At 39.3% G+C, this 13,024-nt stretch overlaps 1 protein-coding gene across 1 annotated transcript; it reads right to left on the bottom strand.

The window, feature by feature from the left end:
- Nucleotides 1-229: 229 nt before the first annotated feature.
- Nucleotides 230-12,655, bottom strand: LOC138013907 (uncharacterized). The gene is made up of 2 exons (XM_068860946.1): nucleotides 12,631-12,655; nucleotides 230-4,906 (listed from the first exon to the last, which is right to left on the bottom strand). The coding sequence occupies exon 2, from the start codon at nucleotides 4,871-4,873 to the stop codon at nucleotides 656-658; it is 4,218 nt and encodes a 1,405-aa protein (XP_068717047.1). The 5' UTR covers nucleotides 4,874-4,906; nucleotides 12,631-12,655; the 3' UTR covers nucleotides 230-655.
- Between the last annotated feature and the right edge of the window lie 369 nt (nucleotides 12,656-13,024).

The following is a 13,024-nucleotide window of genomic DNA, read 5'->3' as shown; positions in this document are numbered from 1 at the left end:
AAGCCTACCAGCAATAAAAAAAAAAACAAAAGAATTGATTGACGTGCCGTTCAAATTAAAGATTGAGTGTCATTTCCTGTAAATTCAGACAGATCGCAGACCATCGACTCCCCATCTGATCACGTATTTGCGGCGCCACCATCGCCAAACCCACGCTGATTGTTTAAGCTACCAAAGCTTCGTTCGGTCAACTTTAAAAAAATGGCAAGTGATTCTGGTAATTCAGACTCGGAGATTGATCAAACCGCACCTGGACGGTGTACTTCCCGTGAATTTGTCTGGCTAGAGAGCAAAACGAAGTCAATTCCAAGGGAAAGAGCTTGGGACAAGATCAACCGTGACGGACGAGTGAAGGAACTGGCGTTCTATCCAAACTGGAGTGCCCAGCGAATGCAAGAATTAATCTTGTGTAACTTCCCCGCACTGAGAGGTCAAGATTTGACCAGGTGAGTTACGTGTAATTACTGAACTATAAGGCGCTGAGATCTATTGTAGAAACCATAGTCTGCACGAAAGAATAAAAACGTACATTTTTCAATGGATTCAGGTAATTCCCAGAAAATGTTAAACGAAATGAAAATGTTGAGGCAATAATTTGCTAAAATATCTCTTTTATTTTTGAAAACGGCTGTGTCGAAACCGTTTGCCACCCCTTTCACCTTCGTGTTTTTGCCACCCTCTGTTGGCAGTATGTAGAGTTTACGCGCGTAATGAGTGTCTCCTCTCTCGGGTATTTTACTTTGAAAATTTCCACGTTGAACTGCTTGGGTGAACCAATGGCAATGAGACCAAATCTAGGACTAGTTGCTAAAGGACAAGGCCAAATCTTATCAACGTTCCATTCAACATCCATTACACTGAGTAGATCTCCAGACCTTACGTTGAACAGCTCAAGGCGGCCGCCAATTGGCTGAACGGATTTCACAAAAATACACTCCTCGTCACCGACGAATTCACAATTGAAAGTGGTAAAATCACCAAAGTTGAGGCGCACATTACCAGAAAATGCATCGAGAATGTAGGTGACGGGCTTCACAAAAACAGCAATAAATTGACCCTTGGGGGAAAATGATCCCATCAAACCTGACAAACGGGCACCCTGGAGTGCACGCCACAGTGTTTCGGTTTTACCCAATTGCCTCATTTCAATGAACTCTGGATCCATTCCAAGCAAGGCAAACAGCTGGAGGTCCCCGTAGCAAGCAATCAACCTCCCAGGAGGAAGTTTGAATGTTACCATATTATCTCCACTAACAGTATTCAAAATGAACCCTTGTCGCGTTTCATGTTTTATGCATGCCACCTGATCATCTGAAATAGGAAAGATAGTATCTGCTGCAAACCTCCATCGTCGCGTGCAGACTGACAAATCCAAGTTCCACACTTCAAGTGTGGTATTAGTTGAAATCAAAATGCCTTCTTTTAAAGTTACAAAATCAAAGAAATAGTCACTCTCAAAATCTTTTTGTCCTTTAAGTTCCCCCTTTAAAACGTCCCAAGATAAAATTCGCCATCTGCGCGGTCCGACCCAAACTATCGCATAAACACTCTCACCGGTTAACGAAAGTCGGAGACATCTGACAAGTTCGAACCCTGTGCTCATCGTTGGTGCATTCCGATAAACTAGTTCAATGTAACCTGCACACATGTGGTTCCTTAAAAGTGATTTGCTGTTAAGCACTACATCGGAATAAAAGCCCAAAACCATACTCAGAGGATCGCCCAACAAAAAGCCACCGAATCTATGGGATTCTAACTCAAATGAACTTGTCAAAGCACTCACAGGGAAACTCCAATCGAGAAGCTCGGGCCCGTCAGTCATGCTTAAACGAAATATTTGGCGGAAAAAGGACCAACTTGAACAAAAAAGAAATCGACTGTCTGGTGAAAACCTAATCATTCCAAAACCGCGTATGAAAGGTACCTCTGCTAGAGTCGAAAAACCATTTTCCCGGTCAAGTAAACAAATAGAGCGCGTTAAATGTGAAATTGCCATGAGCTTTCCATCTTGGGACATTGCAAAAGAAAAAATGTCTTTTTCCCTGTAGACACGATCAATCTCCCTGCCATCGTTCAGATTCCACATCGTAAGACATTTTGCATCGTCGGGACAATCAGTTAACATCTCGTCGCCGCAAATAGAACAGACAGAAAAACTGCACTTACTGGTAGGAAAAAGCGGCTTCAAGTCCCCATTAAAGGAGTAAGCAGTGTTTAGTACTCCTGGCAAAATGACATCCTTGATAGGATGAAATACCACAGAACGATAAAAACCACGAAGCAATTCGTGCGAAGTTACAGTGATTCTAAATGGACCATCGCAACCATACTCTTTTGGGTTGACATAACGCTTCCATTTAAGGTTACCTGAAGCAAGTGACCAAAACTGAATGCTTCCATCGCGGCATTCACAAACCATGTATTCTAAGCTAGGGGACACATCCAGACAAGCCACTTGTGATCCACAAACAAACCGAGCTTGAATAGCTCTTTGAGCGTAATTTTTGTTCATCAACTCCATGTAAGGTTTATCGGAATGCTTGGTCTCCAGAAGCTTGCGGGATTCAGAAGGTAATCCACCACTTCCCTCTTTCAACAGACATTGAAAGATAGTAAAGGGATATTCCTGTAAGGTTACGCGGTGCTTCTTTAAAATAATCAATAAAGAAGAAAGGGTCTCACAACACTCGGCAGATATCATCTTCAAACCACCCTGCTTCATTACACCAACGATATCTTCCGTGGCTCCTGGCAGGTTCACACAAAGCTTTGCGTACAAAAGCTCTAGGTCTGACACATATTTTCCAACCCCTTGTTCAAGGCTACACGATTTCATGTCCTGGTCTAACTGTAACATGTGCTGAACACCATGTTCCAAGGCATACCTTGAAGTGTCAGTGAAGGACTCTAAGTTGCCAATACCTTTGCTCTTTAACTCGTCTAACTCGTTAGAGCAAAGAGTAGATAGGATCTTATGGCCTTCCATTTCTTCTACACTGAAACTGTGCTGCTTGTAGTGTGACTTGTCTGTCAACCAGTCCTTGACTGATTTATGAAAGAAATGAATGCGGTCTTCGTGAACAGGAAGAAGTGATGACACAATGGCAATGGCTTTGCCCGCCTTTCGCATAACAACAGAGGACGACAAGTTCGTGCACAACAATTTAGGAACAAAACCCAATGGCAGTGGTTCCCTGGCAGCGGCAACTGCACCCAGGAAACGAAGAAATTGCTCTTCAATTATGTTTAGTTCCCTACACAAGTCTTGCTCGAGCCGCTGAAAATACGACTGATAAACACACGCGATGCCCGCTGGAAGGGTCTCGTCCAGTTTTTCCAAGGTGAGAAGAGTTGAACACTTGGCCCTTATAAAATCTACCAAAAACTTGGCACACAGAAAGACTCCCTCTGACTTTTGCACAAGATCGTCTAAGACCAGCTCGTGCATTTCAACTTCTAATAAATCGCTTAGACTCCGTTCAAAGTAAAAACGAATGACCTTCAAGTTGTCTTCATCTTTTGGCTCCAGTATTAGTGGTTGCAAATCTTTGAGGCTGTCCCAAATGTTAACTTCAGGACGCGTCGTTACCAGAAATCGAAGCCAAAGAGGTAAATTCTTAAACAAGTTGGCAATCAAGTCAATAAGATCATTTCGTCCTTGGTATTCACTTTCATCTAAAGCATCTATTACCACAAGAGATGCAAAACCTGGATCTGCTACCCTGTTCAGAGGTTCTGAAAAAAGCAAATCAAACAGATCTGTCACTTCCATGTCGTTGATCGCAACACCCAGATTTCCAGAGAGCTGTTCCACAAGGGCTTTCTTGTACTCTGGAAGACAGCATGACAGGTGACAGGCTAAAGACTGCATCATCACCTTGGGATTCCTGTGGCGTGCTCTGTCATGGTGACAAAAATGGCTTCCCGCCAATCTGCCAGCTTCTTGCATTCTTCTGCACATCTCAGCAGCGATGACAGATTTCCCCATCCCTGCATTTCCGCTGAGCACCAAGACACGATTTGCAGAACTTGCATCATCCAACCACGTGCTGATTTTAGCAAAGAAAGACTCACGAGTTCCTTCCAAGTATCTCTTTGTATAATCTGTGATATCAGGTTCCGTGTCAACCCTTGCAAGTTTCTTCAGGACTTTGTCCTCCTGATTGGTGTTGTGTTGTGTTTCACGGCTTTCAGTAACAATTTGATGAATGTCTTGAATCATAGAATTGCTTTCCTTGACACTCTCCAGAACTGTGTCCTGACACTGACGCACCTCATTAAGTTGAGTCTTGAGATCTCTTTCACTCTCTGCCCAGTCCCGTAAGGCATCAAGATAATCCTCCTCTCCACATTTCTCTGCCTTCAATCGATCAATCTCTGCCTGACTTAACCCAAGAGACACTAGAACGGCACTGATTTCCTGCCACAGAGCATTGAACATCAGTTCATTGACACCAGTCGTTGTAATGTGCCCATACAACTGATTACGAAAAAACTTAATTCGAGCAAGGTTTGCCTCACGAGAAGTGTCACTTGGGGGCGGCTTGCAATGCCATCCAGTGTGGGGAGGGGTAAGTCCACAAATGTTGGTCAGAAGGAGGAACAGCAGAGTGATATCAAACGTGTTGGAGTCAGGGGCAGCTCCACCAACAGGAAAGAGCTTGTCCCACTGGTGACCATTGAGAATTCTTCTGCGTAAAAGGTTGTTAAGGATAGAATAACAGGCATTGAGATCAGCTGCCAAGTTAGCAGGAGGGTGATGAGTGTCAAAAACACGTTTCAGTACAGTTGTTCCACCATCAACAATAAGTCGACTCAGCTTGGCCCCATTTGTCTTCTCCTTAGAGCTGGCCAGGGGACCTGGTGTGGCCATTGTAATCCAAACTGCTGAATTTTCAAATCAGATCTGCATACAAAAGGGGAAAAACGTACGATAAGGGGGACATTAACCCATTCACATCTCAAACGCCCTTGGACGCCCACTACTGACAATTAAAATCGTCTGGCATTAGACAGAGTAAGAAGTGTTATTATTATACATTGGTGTCACCAGCTCGATTTTGATTGGCTATAAGGATGCAGCTAATTCTTGCTTGCTCTGTTTCTCTTACGTCATACCTACAAACAATAGATTTTGGATATGTAGAATTGACGTCATACCTAGAGACAATAGTTTTATGCATGCAGAAGTGACGTCACCTAACACACTAACCAGCAGTTTGATCAGTTTTGTCATGGCGGAGCTCATCTCAGGAATATGCATAATAAAACAATTATTGAATTCGTTTTCGCATGTTAGCGATAATTATCAAGGCCTCAGTTTGTGTTATCCGCCTCAGCCTTCGGCTTCAGCAGATAACACAAACTTTGGCCTTGATAATTATCGCTAACATGCTCAACCTCATCCAATAATTGTTAATTGTCAGGGGTCAATGGGTTAATTGATTGACTTATTGGATTCCACTGAGTTAAGTAACTAATTAACAATTACCACCATTAACTATCTTTATAAAAATTAAAGTACCTTCAGTGCATATGATTCACTGAAGCAAAAAAGCTAAGAAATCGACGATCAAATGAATGCCTGCATGGGCAGTTTAACAAGAGTTACTTTGGTTAAAACCGATAATCAAAGGCTCATGTGAGACAGCTCATGAATAAAGTGGATTATAATTAGCATTGGTAAAGAATACCCATGCATGAGCCATGCCGTTGGGGTGCATAGGGAGTACAATGGTTTTTTTTTTCATGGTAGAGATGAGATCAGCAAATAGATTGCATCATGATTGCACTGCACCGTTCTTTTGAAGAAGAATGCAGGTATTTACAACTTAAAAGTCTTTTGTTATTGAAATTCTCGCCCCAAGCAATACATGTATGTTGCCACTGAACTTAACTTTGTCTTAAATATCTCCAGATGCAGATGATATGGAAAAATCTCATTAAAATTTTTTTTTTATCACAGTGAAGAGCCAACAATAATACTGTTTTGATTTGCTATGGTCAAACCCTTGCAGGGATTCAATTTTGTAAGTTACATTGTAAATAAAATATTACTGTAAGTTGTCAGGTTCTTATCATTTAATGTATTTTTCCTTCCTTTTCATTGGCCGAGAGCCGATGATGTGGCCTGCAAATAACTGCCTACAAATAAGTGTTTTGCTGCAAATGATATTGTGCTCATGTAATTGAATCCACGCTCTTGTGTGAAAATGGCAGTTCGCTTTCCTGAGCTTTCAGAAAGTGATTTAAGGAAGCTCCAACCAGTTTTAACACTTTCAACAAACTGTGCTATTTAGAAGGACTGAATCTATCAAACGTTTTCAATTAATGGTAATATTATGATGCCATACTAAACACCAATAGATGCTTGACAAGATGCATTTATTAATGCGACGTACCAGGTTACCATGGTAACAAAAAGCCATCTACAAACAGCCTATATTTTGTCTTTAAACGCATATATTTCAAAAATGAACTGGGTGAGCCCCATCTTTTATTGCTGGAGAGTGATTAGAACGCTAGGATAAAGCTTTCTGCAAAGTTTAAAAAAATTCTCTGGCGCAGATTCATAGCCACCTTCACAATTAAAAAATTTTAAGGTGGCTCTGAATCCGCTCCAGAGAATTTTTCTAAACTTTGCACAGAGTTTTGTCTTAGCCTGCTAATAACATTTTATTTGCAACTTTTCTTGCATGGTATGTTGAGTAAAAGTTCACTTTACTTACATACCATATTAGAGACATACAATATCACTGTTAAACGCGTACCTTACTGCACAAAAGGAACTGAACAACAACACAACAAAGCAAAAAGCCTACCCCTACCATGCACAACAAAACACTGTTTCAGCAAATGGAGTTCCTATCGAAGCCTAGGTTTCTTTGTCAAATGGTAAATCATGTTACAGCTGTTATCAATGAAGTGTGTTTTTTGTGTTCAACAAACATTAAACTATTTTACCTGTTTTTGCACCAGTACAATTAAAATTGTACCAGTTCAAACTATTTTGTACCAGTTCAATATATTCTGTACCAGTTCAAAAACAAATTGTACCAAAGTGCAAATTGAACTACAACATATATTGCCCAAGTTGAACAAGTCTATAATTAAAAGCAGCATTCTGAATTTGACTGAAGGGAGTAACTTTTTGCAATGTTTTACTTTGCGGCTTTTCAATTCTGCGGGAACTATTTTTTTGTGGAGCTACAAGTAAGTCAATCCGCAAAACCCGCAAAAACGAGAACCTGCAAAATTTTCATGCTACATGCAGGCAAGTACATTGCATAATTCATTCTGAATTAATTAATGTAATTATGGCATTCAGTCAGCCCACCAGTGACCACTGATCAGCTGTCTTGTTGATGCATCACTGAATATCCCTCATTGAATGTAACAAAGAACAGTCCTGGTTTTTCTCCTCATGGCCAGTTCAAATGGTCTTAATACAAACCATCCTTCCAAAAAATACCTTGATCGTCTACCAAGTTTCAAAGATTTAGATATAATTTATTCACTCTAAATGGTAAACAAGAACTCTGATTTTAACACCTTTTCCTCTGCTATCAGTTGTAAATATTATTCTCCACATAGCTTTTTCCAGCTGAAAAAACACATGCAACCTTCGCCCTTTCCAAATTTCTTAGTTTTTCATACCAATAACCTAAGCCTGAGGCGAAATTTAGACAATTTCCAAACCCACTTATTACATGTAGAAGAGCTTGATTTTCGCTTGAATATCATAGGTATTACTAGGAAAAAAAATGAGTATCCAAATTTGGATTTTAATCCTGCTATTCCTAATTACAAGTTTGAATATGTGCCGACACCTCTCTCTGCTGGAGGTGTTGGTATGTATATTGATGAGCAACTCAAATACACATATGTTCTAATGAAGTTTTTAGGCTCTTTGGATTGAGGTTGCAGGTTGCAGGTTGCAGGTTGCAGGTTGCAGGTTAGGGTTGCAGGTCATTGTTTCACCATAAGTGAAACGGCCCAAACCTTAACAAAAATGCTAACCTTAGGCGTAAGCATTATCTAAAGCATACATCTTATTCCAAAATGGCTGCCATTTTAGTATTATTTTGTTTCCTTGCCAATTGGCCCTTTCAGCCTCGCTTTCAGACATAAAATTAAAAGGAATATTTAGTGGTAACCTTGAATGAGGCCAAAAGGGCCAATTTGCAATCAAACAAAAGTTAGAATACAAAAATTGGTGGCCATTCATACACTTTCCTATAAAAGATTCATGTCTCCTAAGGTCGATGAATTGTCAGAATTCTGTTAAATGACTATGCCAATTGAAAAACAGCATTATCATGCATTGTCGTATCTATGAAAGGCAAGCGCTTCTTGGCCTTTTGGCTAAGATCAAGTGCCATTGTCAGACCACTGCAACCTGGTGCAGCATTACACGGTTAGTATAGGAAATCATATGAACGCGAGTGCATTCCACAACTTATGGTCGCAAGTGATGTTTTCAAAGTTCTCAAAATTACATTACTATTTTTTATTTGTTTTATGCTCAACAAAATCACTCCATTACTTTGTTTCCATAGCAACTTCCATATTGCACTCTATAACCTATATATGCATTGGTTGTTGACCAATCAGAAATGCAATATTTTGTTGAGTATATAATAAACCCTGTTACCAGTTCGCATGAGGGCATTCTAGGCCATATTTAATATTTCTCATAGTTTTTTTGTCTCCGCCTATTTTGTCCCAACATTGTTCGTCAATATTCCGCGCAACTCGACTGTGAATTGTGGTGGACTTTTTGCTCATGGTGGGGATTGTGCTGTCCCATTTCTCCAGAATTTGTGCCGTCACACAAATTTTTGAACCTTGTTATCGGCGTTTCACATTGACCCCCACTTTTATACTTTCACAACTCCTACTCAACATTATCTTTACTGTCAACATTATCTAACCGGCGAATTTTTGCCTTCAACCCACCGCAAAACCTTTTGTTTAAACAAGCATCTAAGAGAACACACATGAATTTATTGAACCTTTCTTTACCGGGGTTTTGCCTTGACCCCCACGTTTGTGCTGGAAAAACTCTCATTTGGAACTTTTGGCAACCAGACTGGACCAACTAGGACAAGATTATTGCTTTAAACAGCATTTAATCAGAGAGCTTTTTCCTTCAGCGCACGCTGTGCTAAGTTTACCTCCTGTCAGCGGTCAGCGAGCCAAGATGGCTGCCTAATTTTGTGCTCTACAAATTTATTGCAATCAAGGTTATATTCTTTTGTATTTTTCTATTATTGGACCAAAAAGGAAACCTCCTATGGCTAATGATGCTATAGATCCAACTGATTCGACTTTTGATGATCACTGGGATAAATTAGAGATCAAACTTAGGGGAAGTGGTCAAAACTACTACACTTGAACAGGACCCACCAAACCACAAAATAGATGGTGGTGTCTGCCTGCACCCCCTTGCTTAACGTCAAAAGATGGTGTCTATATTGCACAGCCACCCCTCTATCCAGCAGTAAAAAATTACAGTAAGATTCAAACCTCACTTTTCTTGTTTGTCTAGTAATGCAGACTCTTGCTAGCTGAATATTCCTGTGTCAACTCAAATTTAAAAGCCAATCAAATGTTGTCGGTAATGTTCATGTGATAAGTTCGAAGATAAGTGGTGTCTTTGAGAACCCCCCTACCCTAAAGGTGGGTCCTGTTTGAGTGTAGTAGTTTTGACCAGTTCCCTAACAAGTGGGTTACATCATCACCCTCAGGCCTCGTTACGAACATTATGCAATCTCATGTCATTAAAATCATCGACGACTATATCTCATCGACTGAGTTTCAAAGATCTCTGGCTGATAGTATCAACTTCGATGCCCCCGGTTTGGAAACTCAACTTGGCTCATCGGAAAAAAAGTTAAACGAACTAATAAATTCAAATCAAGCAAAGATAGCCCAACTGGATGAAGAGTTAACCAAACTTAAGAATAATCTAGCGCTGAAAGACAAAGCCAGGTCTTGAAGATGACAATTATAGATTATCACAAGAAGTAGACGACCTGGAGCAATACACAAGATGAACCAATGTTCGCATCTATGGCGTTGCTGAACAGCCAGAGGAGAACACTGATAATCTTGCAGTCGACTTCTTCAAATCTGAACTCAACGTGGATGTTGCTTCAAAAATGACATAAGTAGATCTCATCGTGTAGGCAAGAAATCTGGAGCCAAACCAAGACTTATTATTGTGCGGTTTACTTAGCATAATACTAAAGCCGCGGTTATGTCTCGCCGCTGGGTGCTCAAGGAACGTAAACGTCCATTCAACCTTCAAGAGGATTTAACCATCAATCGCCGCAAAATTCTTAAATACTTAAACAAGGATATTGAAGAAGGCATTGTCATAGTCTGAACTTATCTTTATTTACTTGTAGTGACTGACAACTCTGTCATTGAACGCTGTCAACCTAATTTTTTTTTTCTAGCAGTAACTGAATTGTACTACACTGCTTTACGGCACCCAAGAACTGATTTCTTGAGTCACTGTATATTATATATAGTGTTTGTACTTACCGGCGAATAATATTTGAATTTGTTATTAGTTAAGTCAACTTGCTTAACACTTAGCACTTAAGGTTAATTTTGTATTAATTATTTTATTTTCTTTTTTTTTTAATTAAATAATTAATTTATTTGTATATCACGGTTTGTGAAAAATCCTTGTTCTATATGTAAATTTCGAGTTCATATTAACCGCAAAGCTATCTTTGCAATATTTGTCGCTTATGGACACATCTGAAATGTACTCCACTTTCTCTTTCAGAATATAATGACTTGACGCATTCTCATGATGACTGGTATTGTCCTAACTGTCTCTCTGACACGTTTCGTTTTAATCATTTTGATAGTGATACTGATTTCTATTTGGCTTTGTTAGATCTTTAATCTTCTGTTAATTTTGACGGCTCTCTTTTGGGAACCAAATATTTTAATCCGTTCTTGGAAGACCCTGATACTTATCAACTTCTTCACAACTCTGACCTTGATCCAGACATCAACATGCTCTCATCAACTTCTAACTTACTGTCTAGATGTTCTTATATGACCAGTAGACAGTTCAATAATCTGTTCTCTGACTCCTCCAACTCCAACTGCTTCTCATTATTTCACTTGAATATACGCAGCTTTAAAAAACACTCTGTTGACCTAGAGGAATACCTCTCCACCCTAAATACATCTTTCTCAGCCATTAGCCTCTCTGAAACCTGGCTAGACAACACTTCTAATGACTTGTATAGTATCCCTGGTTATCATTTTATTTCTAAACCCAGACCTGTTGGACCAGGAGGTGGTGTTGGCATATTTCTTTGTGATACTTATGAATACAACAAAAGATGTGACCTTGAATCTATGAATTGTGTCCTTGAATCTGTTTTTGTTGAAATTGTCCAACCAAATAATGAGAAAAATGTCATCTTGGGCTGTTTATACAAACCCCCTAATGTTCAGACTATAATCTTTAATGATGAAATTAAACAAGTCCTTGCTAAAATTGGCTTTGAGAATAAATTGTTTCCTTTTTGGTGACTTTAACATCAATATCCTTAATGTTGACTCACATGTCCCTACTAATGATTTCATTGATCTCATGTATTCCAATGGTTTCTATCCTCTTATCTCTAAACCAACAAGGATCACGTCTCATTCAGCTACTTTGATCGATAACATCTTCTCCAATGACCCTGACAATCACAAATTTAGTGGTATCCTTTGGTCTGACATTTCTGATCACTTACTTATATTTCAGATCACTAACTGTTCCCTTAAACCTAAAACTAAATCTTCAGTTTATCATAAACGTCTTGTAACTACTGACAACATTGAAAATTTTCGTTCCAACCTTTGTTCTATTAATTGGGATTTCTCACAATCTTCCTCTTTAAATACATTGTACAATAATAAGAATTATTCTTTCATGGACTGTCTTAATCCAATCTATGAAACATGCTTTCCTGTTGAGATTATCACTGTCAAAGAAAATTCAAAAGCCAAACCTTGGTTTACCTCACGGCTCCAAAACTCCTGTCGTAGGAAGTACGCTCTCCATAAACAATATTGTAATAATCCTACACCAGCTAACAAAGCTATATATACCAAATTCCGTAACAAATACAACTATCTAATCAAACTACGTAGGAAAAAGTACTACCATGATAAATTGTCTTCTATAGGTTTATCACTGATACAAAAAATAGGTCCGCAATGCGTACCTGGGGTCTTATGCTTAGTTTTACTCCATTCAGCCCACCATGCGTCCATGCGTGATTGGTTGAAAATTTGCCATAATGCAGCAGTGAAATAGGTTTCTTCAGTATACTTCAAATTTCAGGACCTGTTTAGAATTTTACATCGATGACTTGCCGCTAATCTTTCTCTTATTGCCATTTGCACAGATTAAACAACTTTTGGCGCACACTACAGCATCTCTATCAGCTATTTACTAGTAACAGAAGCACTAGAATGGCTAAAAAACAAGCATGGCACTGCCATTTATTCATACGATCTTATAAATAATCAAGAGAACGCTGAAATTCAACTAGAATTCTAAGATGAATCATCAGTAGATAAGGTGTTCAATAAACAAGTACCTACCCTCAGAGCTTGGTGCAAATTCCCAAACTACTGGAAATCACAGTTTATCAGCAATAACAATGTATAAACAGCCAAGAGGAATATCTGTTGACCAATTACGTCAATCAGTTAGATCATTAAATAATGAAAAATGCAATGCAAAGCTTTCAGCAGGGTGCTTTCATGGACTAGAAATAAATGAAAACCTCAACAGCCTGAAGTCACAAAATGTTGAACCAGTTTATTTATTTATAACTGGAGGTCAGGTAGTGCTGGGAAAAGCCATTTGATTAAAACAATTTACCACACTGTAGTAAAAATCTATAGACATGCTCCAATGAATCCTGAGAATCCAACAGTGTTACTAGCAGCATCTACTGGAGTAGCAGTAATAAACATTGATGGTACACACAGC

Source organism: Montipora capricornis, chromosome 8, assembly GCF_036669925.1.
Source record: "Montipora capricornis isolate CH-2021 chromosome 8, ASM3666992v2, whole genome shotgun sequence".
Classification (NCBI taxonomy): Eukaryota; Metazoa; Cnidaria; class Anthozoa; order Scleractinia; family Acroporidae; genus Montipora; species Montipora capricornis.
Note: the sequence above shows the minus strand (reverse complement) of the source record. Positions and strands in the feature narration are given on the sequence as shown.

Coding starts and splice junctions, on each gene's coding strand:
- LOC138013907 (XM_068860946.1), bottom strand. CDS start 4,873: ATGGCCACACCAGGTCCCCTGGCCAGCTCTAAGGAGAAGACAAATGGG.